This window comes from Dermacentor silvarum, chromosome 9 (genome assembly GCF_013339745.2).
Source record: "Dermacentor silvarum isolate Dsil-2018 chromosome 9, BIME_Dsil_1.4, whole genome shotgun sequence".
Classification (NCBI taxonomy): Eukaryota; Metazoa; Arthropoda; class Arachnida; order Ixodida; family Ixodidae; genus Dermacentor; species Dermacentor silvarum.
In genome coordinates this window covers 114082819-114110485 of record NC_051162.1, presented here as the reverse complement: position 1 = coordinate 114110485, position 27667 = coordinate 114082819, and the positions used below count along the sequence as shown (strand labels likewise).

The 27667-nt window shown below is 45.6% G+C and overlaps 2 protein-coding genes and 1 long non-coding RNA gene across 4 annotated transcripts in view; 2 read left to right on the top strand and 1 right to left on the bottom strand.

Moving 5' to 3' along the window:
* Window positions 1–27561, top strand: part of LOC125940314 (uncharacterized) — a 163073-nt gene extending 135512 nt beyond the window's left edge. Inside the window, exon 3 of the long non-coding RNA XR_007463523.1 lies at window positions 26495–27561. This is a non-coding gene — a long non-coding RNA (uncharacterized LOC125940314). The remainder of the gene's footprint in view (window positions 1–26494) is intronic.
* Window positions 1–27667, bottom strand: part of LOC125940311 (uncharacterized) — a 160517-nt gene that overhangs the window by 126690 nt on the left and 6160 nt on the right. The window lies entirely within an intron of this gene.
* On the top strand, window positions 2283–26509 carry LOC119464940 (uncharacterized). The gene is made up of 5 exons (XM_037725805.2): window positions 2283–2438; window positions 11617–11762; window positions 13083–13165; window positions 19839–19934; window positions 26230–26509. Exons 1-5 carry the CDS (start codon window positions 2325–2327, stop codon window positions 26448–26450), a joined length of 660 nt encoding a protein of 219 aa, XP_037581733.2. The 5' UTR covers window positions 2283–2324; the 3' UTR covers window positions 26451–26509.

The following is a 27667-nucleotide window of genomic DNA, read 5'->3' as shown; positions in this document are numbered from 1 at the left end:
GCCAAAGTGATGGCCACCTCTTCCGCCTGTGTTGTGTCCGGTGAGCGGAAAGAGAGGCCATCAATGTGGTGGCCCTCGGAGATCACTGCGGCCGTAAAGTGTCCGGAGGGAGTTGGTCCCGAGACATCTACATAGAAGACGCCAGGAGAATTGGAGTACCGAGTGTGAAGAGAGTGTGCTCAGGCTAGGCGTCTGCCTGTGTGTTGAGTGGGATCCATGTTGCGAGGAAGAGTTTCAACCCAAAGTTTGTGCCGCCATAGCTCCGGGATGGAAGCAGGGGGATGTGGGGTAGAGATCGGGTTCAGTGAGAGCCTATCCAGAAGGCGGCGCCCAGGAGTCGTCTGAGACAGGCGATTGACTTGGTTGACGAGATGGGCCTCTCTCAACTCGTCATACGAATTGTGTACTCCCAAGGCCGCAAAGCGGCGATTGGAGGTAGCAATGGGAAGGTCTAGTGCTCGCTTGTGAACCGAGCGGAGCAGTGCGTCCAGCTGGTTCTGCTGGACTCTGCTGGTCACAAACGCTTGAGCCCAGCGTAGGGAGTGCCAGCCGCGGAGGCCGCCACGTTTGGTGGAGACCCGCCGAATCATACGGCTAACCTGCTCGCTATTGCGTCGAAGACGGGCAATGGTAGAACCAGGGTTGAGAGTAGAGGAGATGTGGAGGCCTAATATGCGAATTTCTGAGACGACCTGTATCGGGCCAGATGGGAGATATATCTGAGGTGGCGCTAGAGGTGAGATTGAGAGAAGAGATGATTTGGTAGGGGAACATTCTAAGGCCACATGATGAGGCATAGGTGTCCACAATAAGTGCCGCGCGCTGCATGCGGTCTTCAATTTGTTCGGGGGAGCCCGAGTTGGTCCAGATGGTAATGTCATCTGCGTATAGAGCGTGGTGTGTGTCCTCTACCTGGGCGAGGAGCGAAGGAAGTTGGAGCATGGCTAGATTAAAGAGGAGCGGTGAGAGGACCACTCCCTGTGGTGTACCCCGGGTGCCTAGTGGGTACGGACCGTGTTCTGCAGAGTCGATGCGGATGAAGGCGGTACGATGTGAGAGGAATGCACAGATGTACCTCAAAGCTCTAGATACGCAATTCGTGGTGCTAAGGTTGGTAAGGATACTACTGTGTTTGACATTGTCGAAGGCGCCTCGGAGATCGAGGGCCAGAACGGCTTTGTCATTGTGGCGCATAGTATTACGTACAATGATGTCCCGCTGGAGTTGGAGAAGGACGTCCTGTGCCGACAGATGTGAGCGAAACCCAAACATCGAGTCAGCAAAGACTCCTTTCCTTTCCAGATATGCGGAGAGACGGTCGCGGACCATGGTCTCCATGAGTTTGCCCGCACAGGAGGTGAGCGAGATGGGGCGCAATGCCTCAATGCTGACGGGATTACCGGGTTTGGGAATGAATGTGACCACCGAAGTGGTCCATTCCGCGGGGAGGGGTTCTCCCTCCCATACTGTGTTGATAATCGTCCGTAGCTCTCTTAATCTCAGACGCTTCACTTAAATTCTGGCGCGAATGTTTTACTGCAAGTGTACTCTACCCTTCTACAAAATTTGTACGAACCGTTTCAGGGACCCGTTAAAACTCTAAACAATGCCAAAGCAACTGTACAACATTCACAGTGTGCAAAGTTACTGCCCGTGTCTCTGTTCGAACTGGAGTATAGTTGTTTGTAGCTATCCTTCAGAAACATCAGCTCACCTTACCAATGTTTTTACCCACACCTGCCTGAAAACGTTTCTATAAGGTGACAACAGTATGAATTGCTCCACAGTCAATGCTAGCATTTCAACAAATCAAAGATGTCTTAGAAACCCGCCGAGTCAAACGGGAAAGGTTTTGTTCTTGAAGGCAGTCATTAGGGTCTAAGTAAATGGTTTAACAAGGTCTTCAAAACGCTTTTCCCTGAGTGTGAGCCGTGGACTGCCTTCACAGATAATAAAAGATACCTTGAGCTTTAAACGTTTTCTGAAGGAGTGAAAAATTGAATTCGTAGGTAGGAATGTGGATGTTCATATTTTGTTTCTATTTCTTGTGCGTCAAAAAAGAAGACGCACTGTGGTCTGACGCAGTGCCTGAGATGATAGTCATAGAATCCATAAATGTTAAAGACGATATCACCTTTTAAACATGTATGCCATGTCTGGAGGCGGCATCTGTTCGGCAAAAGCTCTTTTTTTTCATGCCAGGGCATTTTGAAGCCTACGGGAGTGAAGACTACAACGTCAAAGGAATGCTATGTGATAGGACAATGGTGATGAAGGTATAAGTACCCGCATTCATATAGGTTAGAGCAATTAGAGCTTTTACGATGTACGATATGAAGCTTCTCACTGTGCTAGGTGCGCTTTGCGCTTTTCCATTAGCTAAAGGGAAAATAAGCTGGGTTCCAGACAATGGTGGTGCAAATGTCAGCCTGAAGAAGGTAAGAAATTTGCCATACTATTTATTACTTATTTTATTTCAAAGTTGCACCTGCCAAATTATCTGCTTTGACTTTCGATGTCATTATACATGTGCGTTTTGCAGCTTCCTAAAACAAAGGAGATGAAGCACAGGTAGAATTATCGCTTCATAACTTCGGATATAAATTGGTTTTGGGACATCAAATTACTCACCTTATTGTCATAGAAGCCATTCTTTAAAAAGCGCGTATAGTTATAGTAGGCAAATATATTGTACGTGAGCGTCACGCAATTTTGCTTCAACTGATTTAAATAAGGCACGCGGACGTTTCCTACATTGAAAGTGCTCATGAAAAAGTGCGTCTTTACGACGAGCAGGAGTATTACTAAAACAAACACTTGGTGCATGGCCGTGGTGTCAGTATACGCTCTGGAAAACATCGCATAGGAGAGGAGTGGAGCTGCTATTGACAACACGAGCAATACCTCAACTGTATGTTTCAGGGCATTGCCACCACTCGCCGCAGAGGTCGCACGGCTTCTTCCATTGCTCCAGCTTATAGTGCACTTTTCCCTTATAGGTGACCTATCGTTTTTTATTGCATAAATGACTATTCATCATGGCTCCTAATCGGAAAGTTCGTCCGCGTTGAAACAATCCTGCCACAGTGTCCAGCGCCATCTTACCTTGCTTCTTGGCGAATTAGCTAAAATGGTGGGCTTTTGTGCTTGTGGTTGTCTGAGATCCTGTCTCCGTCCCCTAGTTTGTGCTCGAAAGCCTACCGTCACGTTATACTACTAACTCGCCTAAATCAGCATCCTAAACCCAGGTGACTGGCCATTGCGCATACTCACCGTGATGGAGCTGTATGGCCTATGACCGCTTGGCGACGGCGCAGACACATTGCGTCCTGTCTTTCAGCAATGTCCTTTCGCAGCCATGTCCTCAGTCGTGCAATATGTGGATAATAAGAATGAAGGAAACCGATTTATAAAATCGTCATTCAGCCCAGTTATTATGCTCGCTCCTGCCATTATGTGAAGTTACACGCCTGTAGCCATCTGGTGGTAATTCACCAGCGTAGCCACTGAATCAATTTAACGGGTCACAGGACATAATCACGATGAAAACGTCATTTCTCAGTTGGCCTCCGACACAATTTGACTTTGTCATCTTCAAATGAGATTTCAGCCGTCTTCATGACCACTATACATTTTTCCAGAATTATACTTTGCACCGGCCCAATATCACGGTTTTTACGTGGGATTCTTCTAAAGAACTTTAACAAAATCTCAAAGGATTTCAAGAAATTGTTGCTTAAAAATCAGGCATGTTTGCACTCGGTCGCGCAAAGCTTAGGCACAGCGAAGCTTACTGGCTGCTACTGCTAGGTATGAACTTGGTTGCTGCTAGGTCTTAACTTGGTTTAACTTAACTACGCATGTAGGAAGGTAGTCTCGAGCGATCATTTTCGGAGGTACCTTCCATTTCACAACATTTCGCGTGACTAGCGCTGGACGCCTGGGCACCTACGAGCGACAATACACCTGGCATGCTACAAACGCAGGCAGGCTAACCAAGTTTGGTACATTGGCAAGAACGCTGTCGCTTGCCGACGCGGAACGCGTTGGCGACATTTCGCGTGACTAGCGCTGGACCTATGGCTGGACGCATCGGCACCTACGAGTGACAGGGTTCCTGGCATGCCAGAAACGCAGGCAGGCTAACCAAGGTTGGCACAGTGCCAAGAACGCTGCTGCTTGCCGAAGCCGAACGCGTTGAAGGCTAGCCCCTTGATATCAATCGGATAGCTTCTCTGTGTCTTGAGCTTTGCGCGGCCTAGTGCAAGCTTTCACCTTTTTTTTTTCTCCTGGCTCAGCGCGCCGCGGAGAGAAGAGAGGCAGGGGTCGGGAAGGCAAGGAGCTGGCGAGGAGGACACCGCGTGCATGCACGCGGTCTCTTCCTCCTGCTTTTTCGGGTTGCTATGGCTACCACCGCTACGCACCACAAATTACGGCTGCCTTAAACAGCTTCACTGTTACGTAGACACAGTTTCATCCGAAAGGTGAAGCATTGACTGCGATAGCAAATTAGTAGACAGCTATACGAAGTAAGGATGGTAAGGATGGTAGCGTTATCGGCCGTAAAAACTTGGAACTATTCTCTTACTAACTAAATTAACAAGCGTGCAGAGATAAGCATAAACATATCTAACTCGATGAGGGCGGACACTCGCTGTCAAAGGACTGGCGTAAGGAAGCGTGGCAGCCGCAGCGAGCGAAGACACTTTAGTGCTGTCTATCGCTTCAACGCAGTCTGAACGGCGAAAGCACAGCGCACACGCAGCTATGAGCCGCCGGTGCACCTAAAATCTCTCCCCATCGCCGATCACTTTCAAATAGAGCCCGCGCGGCAGCGCTCAGCCACACCATACGCACCGGCTGCTGGGGAAAAATAAAGAGAGGAAGGCAAAGGAAAGACAAGGAAATTAACCAGAGGATATGCTCAGTTGGCTACCTGGTACCACAGAAGGGCGAGAGGGGTGCAAAAGATGAAAGAAATAGAAGAGGAAAATATAAAAAATAATACCTAACTGTTTCTGTAGGTGCTGTCACAGAATCTGAGAAGGCGTTACATAGTCACACACAGTGTCGACGCCCACCTACTACACTTTACGTCACACAGTGCACAGTCACAACTTCTCACACAGTCCCATGTTTTTTTAAATACCGCAGCAGCGCTTTCTTCGCGACTCGTGCTGATGTTCATGCAGCCCAGTTTACAAGAATTTTAATTTCCTTGAGCTATGCACTTGTCCAGTTGGTCCTCTAAGAGGCAGCACGTTGTTCGGGTGAGCTCTTGAACAACACTTTGCTATGTGGGCATGGTGGTATAAATCATGAATTCAAGAACTCAACGTGCTGCTACGGAATCCGAACGCATTTCTCTCGCATTTACCGCTAAATCGCGACCGAATTCTTTATATCGCAGCTGAACCGTAAAGCAATTGCGCTAAGGGGATAGCCAGCGAGAGAGAGTACGCCCAAGGCATGGTCCTTTCCCCCCCTCCCACCCCCACGACCCCCCTGAAAATGTTTCATAGAGATACTTTGCGTAAAATGGCAGGCGGCTACACCCGACTGCCCCGCCCATATCCACTGCGCAAAATGTGCCGTTTTCCCCCCAAAATTACCCTGAACAGATCTCAACGTAACTATCGATACTAATGCGAATATCATTGAAGCAATGTATCAACACCGTATTTGTGTGAAATGACTGCGTAAATGGCTTTCGCTAACCTTCAGGTAGGATCGACAATATGTTTTTATGGATAATTTAGCGGAGTTTTCGAGATCGCTTCTCGTTTCGAACGCGCCTAAGCCTAACGAAAGAAATTTTCTCCGAGATGTGAGGGCCACCTGTCGATAAAGTCGGGAGATAGCCGCGACGACGGCATATGGCTTCTGAGATGGGAGGATTTCGGAGGCTATGGTAGACAGCTGGTACTGCTTGTCTGTTTCGTTGCAGATCGACGGACATGGGAAGTAAAAATACAACGCGCTCCTGGCTTCCATTGCGCTGCTTATCGCACTTTCCGGACGCACACATACATATCTTAGGTGCCCTATGTATGCGAAATTCAAAGCGTAATGGAATAGCGTCCCGCGCGTAAACTACGCTATCACGCTATACTAAAACTCTCTTTCTGCAAAGTTCGTTTGCGGAACGGTAACGCTATTTCCCGTAACCCCGCTATTACGCTAACGCTAAACTAAAGCTGTCTATTGAAGCAATACAGCGACACACTGTATTGCAGTCCCAGAGACGCGTGAGGTATATGGGGTGTGTATCCGGCTGGGTTCCTGTCTTGCGCTTCTCTTTCGATATGCTGCGCCATATATACATATATATATAAATCCGGGAACACGTTCCGAATGTATTTGACGCGGCGTTACTTTCACCATGCGCCGGATAAACTTTTAATGATCTTGTTCCTAAGCATTATTTGCCTCATCCTTCGCACTATGCTAAAGCTACGTAGGTAATCAGCTAGGTAAGTTCCTGTCTCACCCCGCTTAAATAAAAAAATAAAAGTGACCGACGGTGTGATCGAACCTCTCCCATCGAGAATTGCAGCCCAGTTTTCTAAAAATTAGGCCACGATCACTTTTATTATTCTTTAGTCAGTTTGGTCATGATGGCACGGATATTTCTGCCGTTTCGAAGCCAGCCGGCTCTTTGAAACACGGAGCGCGTTCATCCCGTACCACTTCCTTTTCTCATTCCCCTTTTGACGGCTCGCGCTCGAAGCACCGTGTTATTCTGCACAATCTCTGGGACCATCCCACTTTCTGCAGTACTTTCTTCGTAGCACGCTGCGTAGAAATCTTGCGACATTGTACCGGTTTCATGATCACCCAAGGTATTCATGCTTTAACACGCCTTCCCCGAAGTACAAATACCATCGTCGTTCTAACTTTCACCATATGACATAGCCATACGTATGTACGATAGCATAATACGTAGTCGCTGATGACGTTACAATCGTTCCTCTCACTTGCGCTTTTACGCTACTTACGCAGAAACACATTCGCCCTGTCATAAGCTCGCGTCAAACGGCCAGCGCACAAATTATGTTCTTGCAGCCATATGAATTTTTTTTTCAAACTATTCGTCCTCGTGCTAGTGCGGTAGCCGAAAACAACTTACTTCACATAAACACGTTGGTCAACCTGTTAACGCTTTGCAGAACCGCAAACAATGCTAGATAGCCAGGTACCTGTAAAATGCTTTGCATAACGTCAATTCCCACTGCGCATGGAATCTGCACAATCCTTTGTTTTTTTTTAAGTTGCTCGTACGCATTGGCACATGCCCTGTGACAAAAGTAGGCGTCAAGGAGGTTTATTGAAGAGCGGCACATAACCGGTTGCTCCTACCCAGTAATGAAAGCTGGCATGTAACAGGTTCCTTGAACAGCGCCACATTCCGAATATCACATACCGGATTACCGAAGATTGCCCGACAGCTGCTTTCAAACCCAGTGCCCTCATCACAATAACCAAATGATCTGCCCATTAAACCAACGACTACCCACTGAGTCAAGTTGCGGGGAAACAGTTAGAGACATACAAAGAGAAACACACACCGGAAAGTACGTGAACTATCGTACGAATGCTTATTAAGCTCAATTCGCCAGAACTCATCTCACAATGGCGGCCGAGGGTACACTTATAGCATTGAACCAATAGAGCGACCTAAAGTATTACCACCGCCAAACAAGTTTTGCATGAGGCATGTACTGCAGTGAAATTCTTCTTTCACGCTTCCATAAAACACTCGGCGCTCTCTAGCGGCGCCGCTGTGAAGCGTTTGCAATGCCTCATAAATGCATGGCTGCTTGAGAACGCTGAGAAACGTGTCATCCACCAACCGGGCTCCTCACTCGTGAGCTCCTTTCTGGACACGCTGCGAAGAAGTCCGCGCGTGGCTTCCGAAACGTGAAGCGTGGCGCACCGTTCCCAAGAAAGCGCTGAGAATTGTTCCGTCGCTTGCCGCGCACTCAGTGGCACATAATTAGTGACTCATTTTGGTGAGATGTTCATTGCAGAACGGCACATACCCAGTGAATTCATGGCGCCACCGGCTAAAAAAGCATTGACGTGAACAGCGCCCATTTAAAAGCGGCCCATGCCGAGTTCTCATACCCAGCCTGCCAAGGTGTCGGGTTGCGGTCCCTGAGGAATTAGTAAGACCTGTGTTCGATTCTGCCCAGCATCGGTAATATTTAAGGGATATTTTTTTTTGCAATTGTAGAGCGACACACACCGATTGGCACATACAGAGTGACCCAAGTTTACAACCAACAGGTTCATTGAAGAAAAGAACAGACCGATTGGCACATGCCTAGTGCTGCAATCGGTGTCACGGTTTCATTGAAGCACTGTATTACCCAGTCCCTCATCTTGAGTGACCCACGTTGGCGGGATAAAAGGTTCGTTTCCACGCGGCATATATGTATACTGCACCACATATACGCAGAGACCTAAGTTTGTCCCATGGCTGGTTTCAAGCCCTGTTGCCACAGCCCAGCTATTCTACCTTTGTCACACATAACTCATATCACTCATAACTATTCTACCTTTATCTACACAGTGACCTAATTTGGCAGGAAAGCTGTTAGATAAAAACATACATGGGTACATATATAAAGAAAAAGTTAGTCCCCGGAAAGTCGGTGAAGTACCTTAATAATGCTAACGCGTTAATATTAGAACCTATCTCATTGGTTAAGGAAGCAGGTTCTCCAGAGTGTGTCGGCAGCCAAGTCCTGCAAGCTTATGATAAACTTGAAAGCGGAAAAAACCCGGAATGCTTTCTACATAGTGAATTACAAACGCAAATGGAATGTCGTTGTGCGGAGACAGTGCTGCAGCAATAGAGACGGGTAGGGGAGAGAGGGAAAGAGTGTGGCAGCAGCGCTGCAACAATTGAGATGGGTAAGGGGAGAAGGGAAAGGAGGGGGCAGCACCAGTGCACGTGGCCTGCGCTTCTGTGATTATAGCGTCCCACGCGTCGGAGGTGCATGATCACCCCAGAGAGTGCGCGTTCCTTCTATTGCGCGGCTATCCCACTGCACGTTGTTTTTGTTGCAAACTGTGTCCTTCTTTTCCTTTCTTATTTTTCTTTAATTTTGGAAGTAGTATCATTGGCACAGTATCTATATCAAGCTAGGTTCCTTTCAATAAAACCTATCATTTGAAAGTCCGCCCATCGTACGGTCGTTCTGTTTTTCTTTCGTCTAATATAAGTGTTCGCGCTATCCTTGACACGTGACATAGCTAACGCCCGTTAGACAAACTACGCAAAACTAGCCACATCTTGAGGTTTCAATGTTTATGTGTCCATGCCATAGTCAGTGGTAAACAAAGGTGACCGGCGACGTATTTATTTATTCGATAACAATGCTTAGCAATGGTTTTGGTTGCTGCTTAAATGCATAAAGTGTGTATCGATAATCTGTGGTGCATTTGGAGTATTTGATTTTTTTGCGTTAGGATTCTCAGAGTACTTCCCACACTTTCCAGTGGACATCTGTCCATGTGTTTGTATCTTTGTATCTATGTAAGATTGTATCTGATCAGCCTTCCCGCCTACCTGAGCCACTGCGTAGTCCGTGGTCGAATGGCTACTGCATCAAGCTATTGTGTTGAGGAAACAGTGTTCGAAAACAACAATCGGACAAACTTCAGTCACTGAGTATGTGCCAATGTGTACAGGCGTGTCGCTCTTCAACGAATCTTTTTCTCGTCGACGTGGGTCACTGTACATGCAGGGAGTGGGCAGGGGCACCACTTTTCGAAGAAACTGTTGGTGCCCCTACTCATCTCAGTCGGTGCTGGTCATCAATGAGCATCTTCGATGCCAACTTGAGTCAATGCGTGTGTGCCGGTATGTGTGTGCAGCTCTTCAATGTACATCTTTGACGCCAACTAGGGTAACTAGGCATGTGCCACTGGGAATGCGCCGCTCTACAATGACCACAAACATACAATAATTTTCTCCGATGGCGAGCGGGATTGAACCCACGTCACAAGGGTTCCTCAAGGGCAGCAACCCAACGAATCAGCAGGCTGTGCCACTAATGCACTGGGTTCGTGCCGCTCTTCAATGAACCTGTCGCCATTTCTGGTCACTGAGGACATGCCACTAAGTGTGTGGCAAACGAAGGAACAATTCTTCGCGTTCGCAGGAAACGGCGCGCCTCACTTCTCGTCTCGGAGGCCACTTACATACTTATTAGCAGTGGCACTAGGTGGCGCAGTGTGTCCAGAAAGAAGCATGAGAGGGGAGCCCGCTTGTCCCATGATGCGTTTCTTAGTGATCGCATGCACCCGCGCGCCATACATTTCCGAGACCACACGCAGGCTTCGCGACGGCGGCGATAGATGGCGCCAAGTGTTTTTGGGAAGCGCGTAAGAGGATTCCCGTGACAGTGCACGCCTCATACACAACTCGTACTGACAGTGGCAATACACTGTGTAGCTGCAGCGATTCAGTGATAAACGCATTACCGTCAGGCAATCATCGACAACCATTTACCCTCAACAGTATTCCAACTAGCCGTGACGAAAGCCTCAATCATACGTGGACGATTACACCCCACTCCCCCCTGTCACGCAGGCGTCACGTGCTCGTGACACCTGCGAGCATGGTTGTTTGTGAGTGGTGGTGCTGGCTAACACTCCCAGAACTAGCTCTAGATGTAAAACATAAATACCCCAGAAAGTGGAGGGGAAAAAAAACGGCTCCGCGGTAGCTCAATGGTAAGAGCATCACACGCGTAATGCAAAGACGTATGGGATCGTTCCCCACCCGCGGACAGTTGTTCTTCCATTCATTTTCATTTCCATTAAGTTGTCATTACCTTTATTCAATTAGTAAGTACTAGTATTTTTCATATGTTGTCCCTAATGTCATTGTTTGGTGGCTTCTTATGATATTATTATTAAAACTCGGGATCCCTCGGTTCCCTTTCTTCTCGTTCATATATTATATGTATAACATGTATATGATATTCTTTTAAATGTAACATATTTATGTCCTGTTTATTATACATATCTCATTGTTTTTGTATGTTTATTTTGATTTATATTGACCTTCACTGTGATTTGTATTTTCTATGTGAATGTGAAGTTACATGGTTGTTAAGTTCATGCATGCTTACATATGACCTAAACATTACCGCTGTGCTCATTACCCTGACTTATGTAAACACGTGCATTAGATTGGAAAGATAACTTGGCGCACAGGTTTACAGTACAAATATTTTGTGAATATTTATCCTGTGTTTTTGACAAAAACTCTCATTTGATCGGATTCGCAGATGATTGAGAGTGTAAGAGATCTACCAAATGCGAAAGTAAACGTTTCATGCTGTGTATCCATGGAATTTGGCGTTTGCACGTGACCATAGCGTGTGACTGGTGTAGTGGACAATTATAAACAGTGCGTAGGAATAAAGCACTAACCAGTGCGTTGCCTAAACAATAAATACGCTGACACATTTTATGGGGCGTAAATAACGGGGATTCTACTAAGTGCATTTAGTAGTATGTATATTTCAATAAACCGCTTTTTTGAATGTTTGTTTACCCAGGTTCTCACATGTGCATTGAATGTCTTTTTTGTTTCAGTTCCTGAATACCTCAGACGGTGTAGATATATACACTCTCCTCGCAACATCTGAAACTCGTCATAAATTGTGCAAGCTCGATCATGTCTGGAACGTGACGAAAGACCAAGTTTTCTTCACAAGGACGTACACCCCTGGACTAGGAGGGTGAGGGTCCTGCGTTTTAAAACGAAAGCTTTACTAACCTAGTCGAGCCGAGTTTCGCCGTCGCCAGCAATTTGACCTTCGTTTGACCGCACCTGCGCCGTAGCCTTGGCAACGCACGACGTGACTCCACGCGCTGAGCTCCACCACCGCCGCCAGCTTTGCGCATGCGCTCTCCGCAGCAGGGCCACCACCTGACCACGTGACGTGCCGCACGCTTGGCTAAAAGGAACGCCACGTTCCCCATGAGGCCGGGCCGTCTTCTTGAGTGTTGCGCGGGAGCGGGAGGCTTTGAATCGTCGTCGGCAAGCGGCGTCTGATCACACCGCGGATAACGCCCGGCGAGCTGTTTCACTGAAGAGGATCCGGCATGCTAAGCGCGCGAAGCTAGCGTAGGAGACTGAGCAAGAGCGAGCCGTTCAGCTCGCAAAACGCTTGCACTTGTCGGATAATAATTTATACCCTGACTTAACGATGAGTGTATACCTAAGAACAATATCTGCAGCTAAATCAAAGCTTAACCAAGTGAAACCAAGACTAAAGGAGGTTAAACCCTTTGCATAAGCAGGGTTAGCTTAGCTAAGCCGTAGCCAAATTTTCCTGAATCACTTTGCATTGCAAGCAACTTTGAGCATGTAGGCTACAAAAGCTATAAATAAAAGCGGACATTTTATCTTTCAAAACAATTCCATTTTTAACCAAAAATAAAACCTAAGGCAAGAAATCAGTATGACACGCCTAGCTACAGACAAAACGTGCAACATCGCCAATTTGAGGATGAGTGTTGAGGGTCGAGTAATGGGATACCGGCACTACTAGTGTAGAGGTAGTCTTGTGCCCGGCAAATAGTAAGAAACTGCGGACGAGAAACAACATTACCAATATCTAGACGTTTTTTTCTTTTTTTAAATATATCTAAAATATCCTGACTTTGAATATTTCTTTAGCACATGCCGAATGTAGACGTTCGCTGTGCTGGTTAATGTGTTCGAGCCAGAAGCCATGAATACGGTTGCCGAGCGCTTTGCGCCACTGAATATCTTCTGTTGTGGTGCGCAAACATTGGTTTCAATAGTTGTTCGAAGACGCCAGCACCTGTATTTTTTACAACCTCACCAAACGTTTCTTCTATGCTTCCTAACTCGGCGGACATTATTCGTGGAAAATTTTCAATCTCAACATTTTTAACATTTCAGTAGTTATGGCCTTTCTGGAACACTTGATTGCGAATTGGGCAGACGACTTAAATAGATGCATGCGATTTCTAGACACTTTTTGCGAAACAACTGCACTGACGCCTCTTTTTTTCGTTCCATTAAGCAGAGCGGCTCCAGAGAATCTTATTGGAACGTTTTTTGATGAGACTCCACAAAGAGGCCCAACTATAATGCTGTTGAGAACAACAGGTGAGATATGCTATATGTTCAATTTTCGGGATGTCACTTTTTCAAACGAATAAAATGAGTAGCCGGCTGAAGAATGATGTATGGCTTTCCTAGAAAGCATTGCCAGGGCAAAGTTAATAAAAGGTGTTAAAAAGCACAATAACAAATTGTTGCACATTTTCACGGCCACTACAAAAGGAGAAATAAGCGCTCAATGGCGAGAAATGACAACTAATGCCTCCGCGAATGCATTTGCATGAAATAAGGTTCCATTATTATACGAGCCTTTCGACCATCGACGAAAGCCCAAATCATCACATAAGAAAAGGATTTTCTACGCAATATGCACATCCCATTTTTAATTTATGTTAGAAAAACTCGGCTGGTTGCGCGCGAACAAGTTGCTAGTTCTTCAAAATATCGCAATGACACGCTTTTTGAAAAGCTTAGTGTATCGAGTTTCATGTGCTAGAACCACATTCTGATTATGAGGTGCGTCGTAAGGGGGGGGTCTCCCGCGGCTCAATATGCTTGGGGGTACGTTACTACAAAGTAATGTTTGCCCCTTACCGGGCGTATTGCAGTATATGGAAAAAATAGGCGGAAATAATATGCCGCATACGTGATCAACCCTTTATACTCTCAAGTAACCCTAGTAGATGCTCTGTGAATGCCCTCCTCTGCGTTTACAAGGCCCGCTGTGATAGTTTCCTGTGACAGTCTTCCTGTAGAACTAAGCCTTAGCGAGTCTAAAAAGCAGCCACGAGATCACAAGCCAGCGCGTAGAGGGCGCGTCTAACAAAAACAAAAATACCAAGACCATAAGCACATTTGCGAGAAAGAAATGCCTTTCAGTACCTATGTTTCTAAAGCAGGCGTATCTCAGAAAAGGTGTGCCCCATGCTGCCACAGCTCCAGGCTGCACACTTCTACTCTACACTAAGTACTGTTCTGAGGTATGATCCTTGCTGCCATTAAAATATTGAATCATTATCTTCAGACAAACCCTCCATGGAACGTTCTTTTATTGTCTATTTTCTCATCAGTGCCTGTTTCCTAGAGCAAAAGAAATACTCGTGAACCAGCATTGAAGTATTTTGCTATTGCACCTATTGAGTCAATGAATTCGGCTACTACCCGCCGCGGTAGCTCAGTTAGCTAAGGCGTTGCGCTGCTGAGCACAAGGTCGCGGGATCGAATCCCGGCCGCAGTGGCCGCATTTCGATGGAGGCGAAATGCAAAAACGCCTGTGTGCTTGCGTTGTAGTGCACGTTAAAGAACCCCAGGTGGTCAAAATTAATCCGGAGCCCTCCTCTACGACGTGCCTCATAATCAGAACTGGTTTTGGCACGTAAAACCCCAGAAAGAAGAAGAAGAATTCGGCTACTGCGCTATCATGTCCGCCACACTAACCATTGGATCCCCGCTAGAGCCACTGAAGTAACCGGGCTCAAGGAAGCTTTTGTTTCTATGCTAGAACAAATCGTTAAATACTGTATCACCTTTCTTCGACCTATCACGAGGTCATTAGATGCTGGAATCCAACCCACATTAGGGAGCTTCATGAACTGCATATGACGCCTGTGTGTTAAAGCATGCGAACCAGATCACACCATTGCATTACAGTGGTTGCGAAGCCACTGTAGCATAAAAGGTAACGTTCACGCTGACTGCGTGCCTGGAGCCCTACATGGTATTTGATGGAGTCAGTTGAAATGGCATTTTTAAAAGGAAATTTGCGACTAAGTTGTTTAGCGTGTTCACATCCTTCTTGGCTGTGTCGCAGGAATCTTAAATACGAAATTGGTTCGTCTTTAGAGTTCTGCATAATAAACATGTAATAAGCGCTCACAGATACCAAGAGAAGGGAAGCGCAGTCGAGGACGGCAGAAAACTAGGTGGGGTGATGAAGTTAGGAAATTTGCAGGTGCAAGTTGGAAACATCTAGCGCAAGACAGGGGTAAGTGGAGATCACAGGGAGAGGCCTTCGACCTGCAGTGGACATAAATAGGCTTATGATGATGATGAAGCGCCCACGTCCCGCTACCCGAGATTAATACTACAAACTTTACACGCAAACTTAATTTATAATGCCTACCTACGTGTTCATTGCGCAATCTTCCTCAGGACTTTCTGCATGACTTATGTGACTCGATTCGCTATTCATGAGCTAAGTAATGCCTAATTCTTCATTGTAATTAAACCGCAAAAATGGAGCTTGAATCTGCGGGCCATTCTGGTCGTCGGTGCACACTGATCTCGCAAAAAGAGGACAGCACGAAGGCAACCTCTAATATTTTTGAGAGCTCGATACCGCGAGGAGACTTTATCAACACGTTGACCATATGTGCACGTATAATAATGTGCATGCTTATTGTGTATTTGTATGGCCACCACAGATATCTTATTTTTCACTGAACACATGTATGCATCCGCTTACCAGGACAACATATGTACCTCTTCAGCGAAGAAAACATCTTTAATTGAGGTTTCAGCCTGCCTAGACTGCCGGTAATTTAGTACGACTTTAACCCTTAGTAAGCTCAATCCCGTTGTTGTTACCTGCTGCAAGAAAAATGTAATTAAATAATTTAACCACATACCAACATTGGCCTTGCGTAAAGAAACGTTGTTATTTCTACGGCATTACATAAAACGTGTTGTAATAGGTAGACGCATAGCACACCTGCATTGCGTGCTATATGCTAGTAGAATAACATTTCCTTAATATTACCTCTTACCTTTCGAGTGAGAGAAGCAGATACTTGCCATTTTGTGTGAACTTGCCTTACCTGCAGCTTCTCTTCCTTCCATTACTTGTTTTTGAAGGGTGGCCTTCGCTATAGTGCCCCATCAAGATAAGTTTTCTACGTATACAGATGGTTGTTTTGGGTATATAGTATAGAAACCACCTAGAACTTTACATTTTCTACAAGAACAGTGACAATTATCATTATTATCTAATTTATTACGCATAACAGGGTGAAGGCCTCGCCCAGCAATCTTCAATTAACCGTCTTGGTGGTCTGAGTGAGCATGCACGATCAAAACCTATAAATGTTAATGCTGCATGGGAGACAAAGAAAACACAAAGCGACAAAGACGGGTTTTGTGATTTTCGCCCAGAAAGTGTTTCGAGAAATTCAGTTATTTGTTGGAACGCTCCGCCGTGACAACAAAAAACTTCCTTATCTTCAAATTATCTGTGCTTTTGAAAAGACATCAGTTACTGTTATTTTGGGGGTATACGATAATGGTTGTATGATGAGATTTATGGCACCACAGCTGAAGGAATGTACTTTCTAAAAATGCAACTTCGAAATACACACGTAGGCATCTAATATGCACGTCATCGGAAAAACAGTCTACTGAAGTGCACAGTAAATATTTCTCATGTTGGCAATCATCGTCATAACAATCGTGAATAAGAATAGAGAAAAAATGATCACATCGCTCATACGCATCATCATTAAACAAGTAGCGGTCTTCATGGTGCCCATCATGATGTCCACGCTGTCCATTCTTTGCTGCAGTGGTTTCGCGCGCTACATTTGATGCCAAAATTCGAAATTTACTTTACCATCGCAGAGAGATGACGATGAAGGACTCAGCACACTTCAACAAATGGCCGCTTGACGTAGAGCAGTCAATGATGAGCCTGAAGGAAATGTGTACGCTCGCCCTCCTCGAACTTGTTCGCAATGGCATCGATGCGTGCAGCTCCTATGCGTTGTAGCACCAGTACCATCAGAATTGCGATGTACCACTGACGCACACTCACACCAATGGGAAGTTGAACGCTACAAACTTGTTGACGGGTGAGTGCAAGCCAGCCTCACTGACGACTACCACCAGCTCAAAAAAATTCAAACAAGGCTTTCCAGTTTGAAAAGGTAAGCCGTACCCCCCCCCCCCTTATTGACCTTTAGCAGTACCATACAAGCCCCCAATCGAAGCATTCGCAGTGGTAGGCAACTCTTGTGCAGACTTCACTGCACAGCAAATGCCACCTCAGCAGGTTTCTTTGAGTATTGACAGAGATAACAATGCCACAGGATTGCGCACAAGGCAGTTGACTCACGGCGAGCAGGAAAGAAACATGGCCTGCTGGTCGCTTCCGAAACATAGAGGAAGGCTGGTCTGTGGCAGAGCCCAGCAGCAATACAGCAGCAAACAACACCAGAGAGGACCTAGAGAGGATGCCAGCAGTTTGGCTAGGCTTTTCAATTCTGCCGCTTTGTCCATGAAAGCACGACGTTTTGCAGCAGCCGATACCCACGAATACTACACTGTGTCTGCTCTGTTCGTTCGTCTTCGTCATGTACTTCAGCTAGGAACATCGGTTCAGTAATACCACACTAATAGACGCGAGTGCTGACCGTGGTTATAATCAAATTTCGAAGGCAATAAAGTGGTTACTGAACTAACGCCGCAAAATTAGACCTTTAAAAAACGACGAGAACAGCGCAAATCATGATAAGGACTCAGATTGCTCTATAGCTGTGGCAAGAACGTTCACTAGTGGTTGACAACTCGCATGATTCAATAAAACCTGCTGTATCGAAGAAGCGAAACCTTCACAACGAGAATTCAGCGCTCGAAGTGTTCATACCAACACGCACCTGCATAGACAACACACAGGAATGAAAAGAGGTTTCTATGTACATACAGGGATTAGGGTAATAGTGAAGAACGTGCTACAGTCGATACCTATTGGACCCCGAGTTTATTGTTACTGGAAGGCGTGAAAATAAACAACGAAAACAGAAGGGCAAAAATAAAAAAAACAATGGGCAAAAGAGCTTCTCCCTAAGGCAGTGAAATGCCATGGGGGATGATCCAGGCAATGGGAACTTCCTACACAAATAGCAGATGAATGCATAACTTCATCACCGGGGTTGCAAGGCTGTGAATTAGAACGACATCAACTCCACGGTATAAGTGAGAGGTGATTATAGCTCTGGCTGTTCTGGCTCTTCACGGGCGTGAGGTATAAATTTTATGCTCAGTGGAAGCGAACTGTTTCTGGTATAAGTGGCACAAATAATAGGTAAATTGCTGTATTATGTTTCCGGTAGCAAATCTCCACGATGGGTGGTACAAACACTCTAAGTCAGGCCTCTAATAATCGAAACATCTCTATGACCTCTAAGGCATAGCAAGAAATTGGTCTGTCAGGTGAAAAACGTAACTCGACACCGATCAGCTGAAACGGGTCAACGCTCGTTTTTCGAGTTTCTGTCGTTCAAATTTAGCTGTCATGACCTGACATCATTGCCGGACGCACTGCCAATTGTGTTCAAAATGGTTCAGTAGACTGGTCAACCATACTATTCTATTAGCAATTAAGCCAGGTTTACATTTGCTGGAGTTCAACACATATAAGAATAGATATAAGAAAAAATAGGGTAAGATTGCATAAAATTGTCGAATACGAATCGAATACGAATAGCACTTACATTTCTCGATTACAATATCGAATGGTCAGAGGTAAACGCATATATTTACAGCAGGAATAATTTCAGGTATAATTAAATACCACTCTTGTACTCACCAGTGTAAGAAAGACAGATAACTATCCGGAACAAATGATTACATTGAAACATTATAAGAAGATTACAAGAACCGCATGAATATCCTCTCATCAACGTTATAGTCTGGTTGCAAACAAGCTCTCGAAGAAAGGCTGGAGTATGACTAGATTTTCGAAAACATTAAAAGATTGCTACATAAGAAAGATAACAAGTGAAAAAAAAAGGTACTGCTGAACGACTTGAGTGCCATACACGTGCATATGTAAAATGATCCGTTGCATGGAAGAGATCAGTCGTTGTAGCATACAAGATAAAAATGCTACATAGCTACACTCTCAGAAACCCTCAATGACAGAGTGCGAGCGAAAATTACACGTTTTCATGTAGTCTTTTCTCACGAAGCCCAAAGCAAAGCTTCCATTCCCCATTTTGCTTCCACATTTCTTCAAAAATATTTGTATTTTCAAACTTCATAAAATTGTAGATACATTTTAGCAGATGGGCAAAAGTAACAAGACTTAAAGAGTTGGTTATTGCGAAATATTTAGTTTTACGTATTCTAAACTACCCAACAGTGTTTTTTAAAAATTTAACTCGAATACTATGCACTAACTTTTCGTATTTGTATTCTAAACTTCCAATATTCATACGCTCCTAATTTTTTGCCCAGCTTAAGACATTCATGCAACTAGTATAAGTCTTATGATTACTTGAGAATGCACATGCCAGGATCACTGACAAGATTCAGGAGTGCAATTGGAATAGGTGACCTAGAGCAAAAAAAAGCCTTAGTGAACCTTACCTAACAATTATTAGCTAGCCCGTCATTGCCACATATAACCATAAATCCACAGTGCCAAATGGTGTCGGCCACAATACAGTGCAAAAAAATGTTGCCATTCAAGATCGCACTCGCCGCCGTTAACACAATCATTTACGACTGAGCCGTTTGTAAAAGTTTTGGAGAATTTGTCACTGGCGTAGGGAGTGATAAATTATTGAACGCATCTTCTTGAGTGATTATTGCTTGTAGTCGCACCACTCGCCATATATTTTTAGAATCAATAGAAGCCTACAGTTGTCGAAACATTTTCGCCAGCAACATTTCTAGCTGTATGACTCTTAATTTCCAATGAATATGTTTGTAATTGTTTATATAGGTGGTGCTGACAGAGGTGTGGAGGAGTTGGTGTACCAAGATGACAACAACACCTGCGGAATATTTTGGACGGCGATAAGACAAATATACGCGGGCCGTGAGTACTATACACTTTGTTTTACATTATAAGAACAGTAAGGGGGTGCTACTTTGTTGAAGATCTGCGAATTACCCTTCATATAAAGGCTCTTGAATGTAATCCGCGATATTTCTACATTTTATGGTAATTCTGAACAAACGCAATATTTTTGCTTTCCTTATCTGTTTTACTATGTACTGGTCGCATAACAGCGATGATGTACAAATAGTACACGAGCAACTTACAAATGCATTATAGCAACACTGTAGATGCTTGAGAACCGGGTCGCCGCAAGAAAGCCGACGAGGTGTTTCTGAGTTCCTGGCGCAAGCAACTTTTCCTTTTGGTATGTGGCTAACGTCTTCTTAGAAACACACAGTGAATAGTCTATTTCTATGTAATAACCTGTATCGCTGTAGATGTAAAAATTTGGTCGAGCCGTAGCCGGTGTTGCTGCGATATCTTATCCATGTAGCCATAGTGGCCGTCTCAATAAAGCGACCACTACACAGCTTCTTGGCGAGGAAGAGGATCGCCAGAGTGATGAAAAATATCAGCAACATTATGAAAGTATATCAGTAGTATGCAAATAACTCCAGGAAATATGGTGGCATACTTTCAGCAACTGCGGACATACATTTTTTCACGAAACTGTTTTATGCCAGGCTGCAGCCCGAATCTGTACCATGTACGTACGTCGCGCTATCATCATTACACGAATTCAAGAAATGACAATATTTAACCGTTTTGTGCCTATCTAATGAATAAAAAAGTAGGCGTAGGAACTATTCCTTGATTATCGTAATTGGGTTCTTGATGACGTATATTTTCTACAATGAGGAAATTCAGGTATTACTTGTTAATCACTGATCGATTCCTTAGAAGACAGGCCAGCCAGCCTGCACTTTTTAAGGGTAGTTAAGATGAAAGTGCTTGGAAGTCTCATTGGTGGTCTTAGTCGGTGTCTTCAAGCGAAGCAATACTTGTCACGTACCTGGTGGCTTTTTCGAAGCCCATCCCCGAAAACAGTCACCGCTCAGTGGCGCCGCGGCGGCTCATGCCATTTTCCCGCATTTGCGCCTCTTTGACCTCGGTTATAGAAATATGATGCCCCCGAACTTCTAACGACGCAGTTTAGCCACGCACGCACCCGCCGTGATGTCGGATATACCTATGACACCTGGTAGACACTGGCGTGCTGCTCAGGCTACGGACAGTGCGATTCCAACTACAAAGTAAGTGACGGTTACAAATCCCCACGATCTTGGCATATTCTCCGGCTAATATAATCTTTACCTCAAGGACTGGCTCAGTGTGTACAAACGTGTCAACTAGAACGACCACTGGAACCCTACCATAATGCTAGCAAATGTAACATTCTACTTTGGCGGAACACAAGGTGTGTGGTGCCGGACATATGAGTACAAGCTCTTCTGCCAGGATGCGTTCAAGAAAAAGCTCGCCGACCTCTTTAGAAACCCCACCGGTGGCCAACTGGGTGCAGGTAAAGTGCTCGCTACGCCAATAGAGTCTTCCACTGAATCGTATGTATAGCAAATACAAGACCTGCTCGCTGTTTGCGGCAAAGTCGACGAGAAAATGGTCGAGATTGACACCGTAAGCCACCTCCTGAAAGGGATCGCAGACGACGCGTTCAACTTGTTGATCTAGAACAATGTTTACGCCATCGATTTCACTGGGAAAGAGTGCTGCTGCTTCAAGATGGCGAAAAGCAGCCGCGTCATTCCATACTTCTCGCGTCTACCTAACATGGCTAACTGGCTACCTAACGGCACCGCACTTCAATGGGAACATGACGTCTATCGTTCGCCGCGAGCTTCAAGCTGCGAATCCCGCCCCGTTCCGTCCAAGTCAACTGGACCACACCTCTCACAAATCAGCCCCCACCAACTCCCTCATTCAAGCAGGTGTGCGGAAATGATTTGCCAAACCCTCTTTCCCTACTGCCTGCTCTGTCTCGGGACCCGACGCCAGACTGGTGCCAACAGCTGTACCTCGCAATGACCTGCATTCTCCTCCCATATTCCGCAACCTTACTTCGTGGAAAACTCAAGACGACAAAACAGCCTGCTTCCGTTGGCCATGTAACTCACCGCTGCCGCAGCTCCTGGATGTCCGCGCATTGGCGCTACTTTCCACCCTCTCATCCATATGCCGATCTTCCCCGCTACTCGCCCCACCATATGGCTCCTACTTCTGTCGTTCGTGTAGATAACAGGCGTTCTGCTCGCTCGCCGTCCTCAACGCCGTCGGTCCCCATCGGCCCTTTAACAGGCAGCATGTGCACAGCACACAAAAACGGCCACCCTTTCAAAAGGTCACAGGCATGTTGCCCAGTAGAGCGACGCCTATTTTTCTTTTAAGGGTTGTCTTTTGGCAGTTGTCGCAGGTCATGACGTAGCGCTTTGCGCCTCCGTTGACATCTGACCAATACAATTAATATAGAACACTATCAGTTGTTCTCCTAATACCTTGATGTCCTGCCGTGATGATTTCATGCGCAACTTCTAATTTGCCTTGTCTAAATGCTTTCGGAATGATCGCCTGCTTAAACGTTGTGCCAGTAGCCAGGCAGCCACGGCGATACAGCAATTATTTTGAGCGAAGCTTTATATAATCACTTCTGTCGGGGTCGGTGTACGCAGTGCAGTATCATCATCAGCATTAGCTCGAGCGTCGTCGTCTTCTTCCGCAGCTGGCTTACTGGTTTACCGTCCACCGGTTTACTGCCACGAAGCTTGTCAGCATACGTGCCAACGCATGCCTCTGCTTTATGACCATAACGGTGGCACTTCGCCCAGCGTGGTGTTTTGCACTGTCTTTTTATGTGTCCTACTCTGTTGCATCGAAGGCACAAGGGAGGTCGTCCGGGAATCAAAATTAAGCATTGATGTCCGAACATCGTCAGAAGATGAGGGAGGTAACTGGTAGAGAGGCCTTCTTTGAGCGTGAATTCTAGATCGCGATTCCTCATCTGCCAACTCTCCATGCCCTCGCAACGCCACATTTCTCTGGTTATGGATTGCACCATGCCATATGGTTCCAATGCCTCCACAATACGCTTCTGTTCTAGGTGAGGAGGAAGCCACAGAAGCTTCATTTTGATGTTCCGGCTTTCTGGGTCGATGACGAGAGACTTCAGTCCTTTTACTAGTAGCTCACCTTTATCGACGAGTTTCTGCTTGGAAAGGGTGTTGGCACAGGTGACGAGCCACAGATGACTCATCTGATACTGGCCTGCTCCGAGAATGTCCTTGGTATCGAGCACCGAGAGCAGGGCATCACGAAAATCCGGGGCGCGGTATACGGCCGACCAGCGAGGTCTGCATACCGGAAGACTGAGTTGATAACGGTGTTTCCTGATGGCAAACGAGGAAGAACGATCTTGTAATTACTGGTAACGGTAGACGTTGCAAGAGATCCTCGGCCTAGGACCAATGCGCTGTTTCCAGCAGGGCACATACAGCCACACTTGCAGAACATGCATTTATGCGAACCATATGATTGCGTTCGAGCGTCGTCGTCTTCGTCCACAGCTGGCGCGTTGGTACGCTCGTGCTCTGTGAGGTGAAGAGGTTTTGCGTGCTATGACAGCGAGAGAGAGACGCATTCACGGAACTGGTCTCCTGGAACGCGGTGTCGGTGTTGCAAGCTGCGCTATGCAACGCGCAGTGACGGCCGTAAGTCCTAGACGCGCGAAAAGAAATTATCATCATCATGAGTATTAGGATGAAAAGTTCGCGCGCACTTCCGGAAAATGCTGGCTACGATCGTCCAGCTTTGCTGTTGTAAGCGTTGCGCGGCCGAGTGCAAGGTTTATTTTTTGCATTCCTCCAAATTAGATATTTATTCTTAAATAATTATGCAACTTCTCAATTATTTTAATTAGATTAAAAGTTCCAATGATAAAATTGTAAAGCAACATCAGAAGCTCCCAATAGAGCTTTCCATTGTTCAATTAGTGCTACTTAAAAGTGGTTGTTTTTTCGAGCGTGACAGATGCCCGTAATACACGCAAAGTGCCTCGACTGGCCAGTAGCGCCGCAATTTTGCGTGTAGTCGCGAGCTTCTTTCACGCTCGGAAGAACACGTTTATGTAGCATGTATTGAGCGACATCCTGCATAAACATCCTTTATAACGTGTTGAACACTAACAGCCACTGCACGTTTACTAGGCAAAGCAAGCCCTTAGCTGCGTTGGCACCAATAACCATCGAAGTTGTTTAGTGCACGTGTATACTCCATCACCTTCAAGGTGACTAGAAGAGCGGTGTGCGGAGCTAATTGCACGTAGAATAGCTGTGCTTCTCTGCTTCCATTAAGTAACGATTGCGTTAATTAGTTCATTGCAGTTTCAACTCCGACATCTTCGAAAATGTGAAATGTTTCAACATGAACGGTTTTCCGCTATTCATTTAGTGGATCTGAAGTGGAACGTAATTGCAGCAGCGCTCTATTTGGGATAAGTACACGTTCTCATGATATTACGTCTAGGGGCACCGAATACAATGATCTTGCTCTGAAAGTGCGCAACAACGCAATAGAAGCAGATGTAGCTGCTGCTGCAGAAATGAAGAGCATGCCCATATTTGTGGGCTGCACCAAAACAGGCGCGCTGCACCACGACACACGCAGAATAAGCGCTGACGCGAGGGAAGCATGTATTTAGCTGTTCAGCGTGCTTATGCCGATTTATACTAACGTGAAACACGAAAACCCAACGAGAAACGTCAGACGTGCTTCCATAAAAACACCGTCGGACTCGACTAACGTACCTTTAAAGAAGTTGAAGGCAGATGTCGTACGTGCCTTTAGCCATATCCTTTGCTTAAACATTTAATGGTAGCTGTATTTTGTTCAAGGTTAACCTTTATGTTAATTGAAGGTCTTGCGTGTCAGCGTGAACAAACCGCTTCGTCTCTATTTTCGTGGCCTGATGTTCTGCCTCAGTGACTTGTTCCAAGCCTGATAAGAAGCCGCATGTCAGACCCCTACCTCTAAATGCTAAATTATTATACAGAGCGTCAAATTTGATGATGAACGTTCATCACGCAGAAGTGTTCTTCAAAGATCACACAAAATGACGTTATCTTGGAATGTGACTGCCCGGTTGATTTTACATGAAGATATACCACTGTCGCAAAATTTTAAACATGTTAGTCGACACATGTGTTTTACATGTGTCATTCTTCACTCGTTCGCGAAATTGGTGTCACTGAAAGCTGTTGAAACATGTGCAGTAACAACATTCCCGCTGTGTTTAGTAGACAGTGTCACTGATCCCGACCATGCTTCTTCAAATAGTTCAGTCGGATTGCGAATATTTGGAAATGCTACAGGATACTCATGCCAAAGCGACAGTTTGCCTTCAGCTTGTTCTTTGTAAGAAAATGATAGTAATAATGAGCCTTGCATCACGCGAAGCTGACTGAGAAAACGCTTCTATGACGGACCCTTCAGTTTCGGGAGTACATAAATTACCTTGGCTTGCTCCACTACTTTCTTTTAAATTAAACAGCAGCACCGTCTTTCCTTCGGGTGTTAGTATCGCTCAAGAAAAACACAAACGACGATATGCTACAAGCTATTGCGTATCAAAAACACAGGAGGCAACTGCGACAAGCATTAGTGAATGAAGAAGTAATATTCTCTGTAGGGTTTGACATTTTGTAAAGAAATCAGTATAAATATCGAGAGGATATATGCGTCTATTTCTCCATGCTCAACCTAAAGAGACAATTCGTGCAAGGGTGGCTGAGTCGGCTCACCTAAGGAGGATTACAATCCTTCGTTCCCTCATCCGTTGGTATGCCATTAGCGAAAACGCTCCCGCCTGAGGCTAGATAAAAGCGCGATACAGGACTTGCTGACCCGTTCGCAAACGATGCATGCAGACACCTACCCAGTTCAATTGTAGCATTCAATGTTTCTGCCAGGAATATATCAGCGGCAAAGAATAGGAGCCTGGCATATTCTAATCATAAGTGTAACTGCAAAATTGATCCGTTTCCGAAGTATAATATACAGGTCGCAAATGAGGCCATAACAGTCAAAGTTTTGAAAACAGAGGAGCCCAGTAGCTGCATATTTAAGAAATATTGATTACTATGGCTGCAACACTAACAACATACGCGTATATGATACAACACATTCGTGCACAACAGTTATAAAGAACACTGTTACCGCACAAGAAAGAACGTAGGCATAGCAAACTTCTCTCATTTATGAATTCTGACACAATGGTTTCATGTGAGACAACCCGCTCCCAATCTTTCTTTTTTCTTTTTTGCAGAATGGTATGACAGCTGTGAACTACGTGTGAAATCATCAATCGATTCTGCATCGGCAAGCCCAGAATGTATTCAACAGTTCTTCAATATTTGCAGTCCCGAACGCGTCGTGGTGCAAACTGTATGGCCACAGTTATGTGTTTTTATGGTTTCAAATTCAACCATCCTCAAGACAGCAGTTGAAAGTCAATATCTTAAGCCGTTTCCCAATGTTACTCAGTAGAACGAAGGATATCTTACAGCACATGCAGCTCTTCAGAAAAAAAGGTTATGTGGGGCGAATGTTTGTGCAGTCGGGGTTCAAAAGGGGGGCGAAGCAGCTACACAGCAGTAATGTGGATGAAAAGTGTGTAATCGCTGTATACGGAAGTGGTAGAGAAGTGCCAATTAGGGCATTTTAGGTGCACAAATGTAATAATTCTGATTTTTCGCGACCGCATGATTGCCGCTGTCCATGCCGACTTTTTCGGTGTGCACTTTATCACGGCCCCTTTTTGAGTCTGGATTGATTTGAACTAGGGTCGTTTTGCAAAGTGGTGGGCCGAGGTCCCGAAAGTAAATGAAACTCACTCACTCTCAGAATAAAATTTGCAGCAGAACTCATCTCGCGATGACTGTCGACGGTAATGCGAGGATTTATTGCGATTCCATCTGTGTTGCGACTAACCCTAATTCTGAAATCACGTTTAGTTAAAATCTGTAGTGGACACTGACATTTGTACTGCTTTAGTTATATGCTACATACTCTGGTGTCCCCATTGGCTATGGCACTCGCCTGCCAACATCACTGACCCTACCTGGGTCACTGCGTAGTCCGTGGTCTATTGGGTAGCGCATCGGGCTCCTGTGCTGAGGAAACAGGGTTCAAAACCAACCATCGGAACACCTTGGGGCACTGAGTATGTGGCAATGTGTACGAACGTGCAGCTGTTCAACGAGCGTCTTTCACGCCGACATGGGTCCCTGTAGATGCGTGACTGGGTAGGTACCGTTGTTCGAAGAATCTCTTTGATTGACTTGGAGTACTAGGTATGTGCCACTTCGTCTGTGCAGATCTCCAATGAACTACAATGGCAAAACCGCTCCTAATACAATGACAAAAAAAGTTTTATTCCGCCGGTGCTAGGGGAGCCGCCTTCCCGTCAACATTCCGACAGTCTTGAACACTACAAGAGCATCAGGAAAAAACGCACCATTTTACCCCACCCTCACCCTTCACTAAACAAGGAACAAGCAGATGTCCGTCAAAAGTTCAGACTAACACCATCCTCACCTCACTCATGCTCTCAAACTTCGCATGGCGTAGCACAGCTCACTGCCTCAAGTGTCCGGAGATAAGGGCACATACTGTACGCACATACAGAACACTTACTGTATGCATGTAATACTGCCATTACCTCCCCTTGTTTCCCTTACCGTCCCCATCCTTCCTGGAGTTCT